This window comes from Sciurus vulgaris (genome assembly GCF_902686455.1).
Source record: "Sciurus vulgaris genome assembly, chromosome: 15".
In the NCBI taxonomy this organism is placed as follows: Eukaryota; Metazoa; Chordata; class Mammalia; order Rodentia; family Sciuridae; genus Sciurus; species Sciurus vulgaris.
Window position 1 is genome coordinate 43,913,768 of NC_136476.1, and position 2,373 is coordinate 43,916,140.

At 38.4% G+C, this 2,373-nt stretch overlaps 1 protein-coding gene across 1 annotated transcript; it reads right to left on the bottom strand.

The window, feature by feature from the left end:
- Positions 1–913: 913 nt before the first annotated feature.
- Positions 914–1,435, bottom strand: LOC306644959 (oocyte-secreted protein 4A-like; the record flags this gene model as incomplete). Its single annotated transcript, XM_079112188.1, has 1 exon — positions 914–1,435. One exon carries the CDS (start codon positions 1,433–1,435, stop codon positions 914–916), a length of 522 nt encoding a protein of 173 aa, XP_078968314.1.
- Between the last annotated feature and the right edge of the window lie 938 nt (positions 1,436–2,373).

Below are 2,373 nucleotides of genomic sequence, written 5' to 3' on the forward strand. Positions count from 1 at the left end.
TGAGGTATATATTATTATTTCCTCTCAGAAAATGACACAACTGTCCATCTGGTTACTAAAACCCAAATTCTTGCATCATCGTTCTTGATTTTGTTCTCTCCTCATCCCTCATACTCATTCCACCAAACACTCCTTTTAGCTGTACTCAAACACAGACGGAACATGTCCATGCTTCCCTCTCTCTCCACTCACACCGGTGGCACCTTCTTCCTCTGGATTCCTGCAAGAATATCCTAAATGTCCACCAAGCATCTGCTCTCACTTCTGTCCTCTTTGTTTTCTTCACAGCTTTCAGATTCATCTTATGAATCACATCATGAAGACACATCGCCTGTGTCTTCTCATGGTATTTAGAATAAAATCAAAACTCTTCACTATGCCTGAAGACCCTCCTTACCCTTCTGACTTTATTTTCTGTTCCATGTCATACTACAGGTTCACTCCCCTTAGAACCTCTGTATGTCTGGTGAAATTCAGGTCTGTCTCCAGTAAACGCACACAAACAGACACACACACACACACACACACACACACACGCACACGCGCAGGCACTCACGCACGCGCGTACTCAGACACTCTTCCATGGTTGGCTCTGCTATTCTCGGGGTGTTTTTTGTTTTTCTGTTGGTTGGTTTTTTTTTTTTTTTTTTTTAAGAATCACAAAACTTTATTTCTTTAAAATCGTCTTTGTTGCAAATTTAAAAACCGGGAAGGCCATTTTTCCCACCTGAAGACTTCATAAATATGGACAGTGTAGTAAGTGTCTTATTTAAAAGGATCGTGTCAAAAAACGGTAAGAGATGGTATCCACAGGCACGCATCCAACTTGTCAGAGGCAGCGAGATCCTCAGGCAGCCTGAGCTCCATGGCTAGGTCACTTCACAGTCCAGCAATTACAGCTGAATCCCTACTTTTAATGGGACAGAATGTGGTTTTTATAATCCAACAAGGGAAAACTGTCCCTAGGTAACACTCTAGGAAGGATTTCCAAGTCTTCAACTTCACATGACAATGACAATTTCTGTCCCACTGGTCTTCTGACTTCACGACTATTATCACGTCTTCTCATCACAAAATTTATTGGAAATGTTCTTTGAATGTAGCATGAAACTGGGATGTGGCCAGTGAAATCTAAACGCACTGAATCATATGTGATTGAACTTTCAATGAGAGTTGCTAATGGGAATTCGTGAACCCTGATACCACAAAAAATTAGAAGATACAGGAACTCAAAGAAGTCCGGCTCCATTATGGTCACCGGGCAGCCATAGCCTAGGGAGAGCTCGTCCGGCTGAGGCTGCAGATCATTCACTATAGGCACTCGTCTAACTCTGACCAGGAGCCAGGAGGTGGAACAGGTGACGGACAAATCAGCAAGACCATTAATGGACACAAAAAGCATGAGGAGCCCCCCTAGCACGCCTGAGATCTTCATCATCACCTCGAACCTCAGCCCCACGTATCGCAACAAGCAGGAAACCTGTTGGTTGGATTTTGTTTTTACAAATGAGTATATATCTGTACCCTTTTCCATTTTCATATCAGTATGGGAAACACATGGTTCATTTATTTGTTTTCTTGTATAATAGTTGCCACTCAACTAGATGCAAGGCCCACTCTAATAGAAACTGCCTTTTCTTTTGCACACAAACATCAGAACCTAGAGTAACTTTCTAAAGAAATAAGTGATGGCTTTGTACTTTATTCAAATAGGTAATTTCCATGTAAGAATTCATTTCCCTTGCAAAAAACAATAAATCTAATCCTGTTTTACCTCTACTTTGGAAATATAAAATCTAGAAATGGGATCTCCTATAAAATATTGTCCATGATCCTTTACCATTTGTTTATTTTGCTTTAAGAACTATAAAATCAATATGTCCCAGTTGGGGTGTGTCTCCCTTATGCCAAATTTATGTTAAGTGATAAAAAAAAAACAAAAAAACACTATCTTAAAATCCATTGTAAACCTGTGACAAAAGGAGTGTTGTTATCTTTATTTTAGGTTTCTGGAAACTAAGGTTTTAATCTCATTCAACATATGTATGTTAATATTCTCATTTGATTAGCATACTTTCAACTTCAATTTTTTTTCTGTACTTAAAATTTTAAGTACAGAATTAATTTAACTTAAATTTCTCTTCCAACCATCAGACATTCATGCAGTAAACATTTACTGACCACAGGAAATTACAATCAAGTAAGAAAGACTGCATAATATCTGATATGCACAATAAATAAAAATACAATACACTCTAAAACAATAGGATCATTGATTATAAAATGAAGAAACTGAGTCAACAGCAACAAGGTTGATGAAAAAGTACATGGAAGCACAGAAACAGTTTGTAAGTTTACCTTGGGATGCTTGGG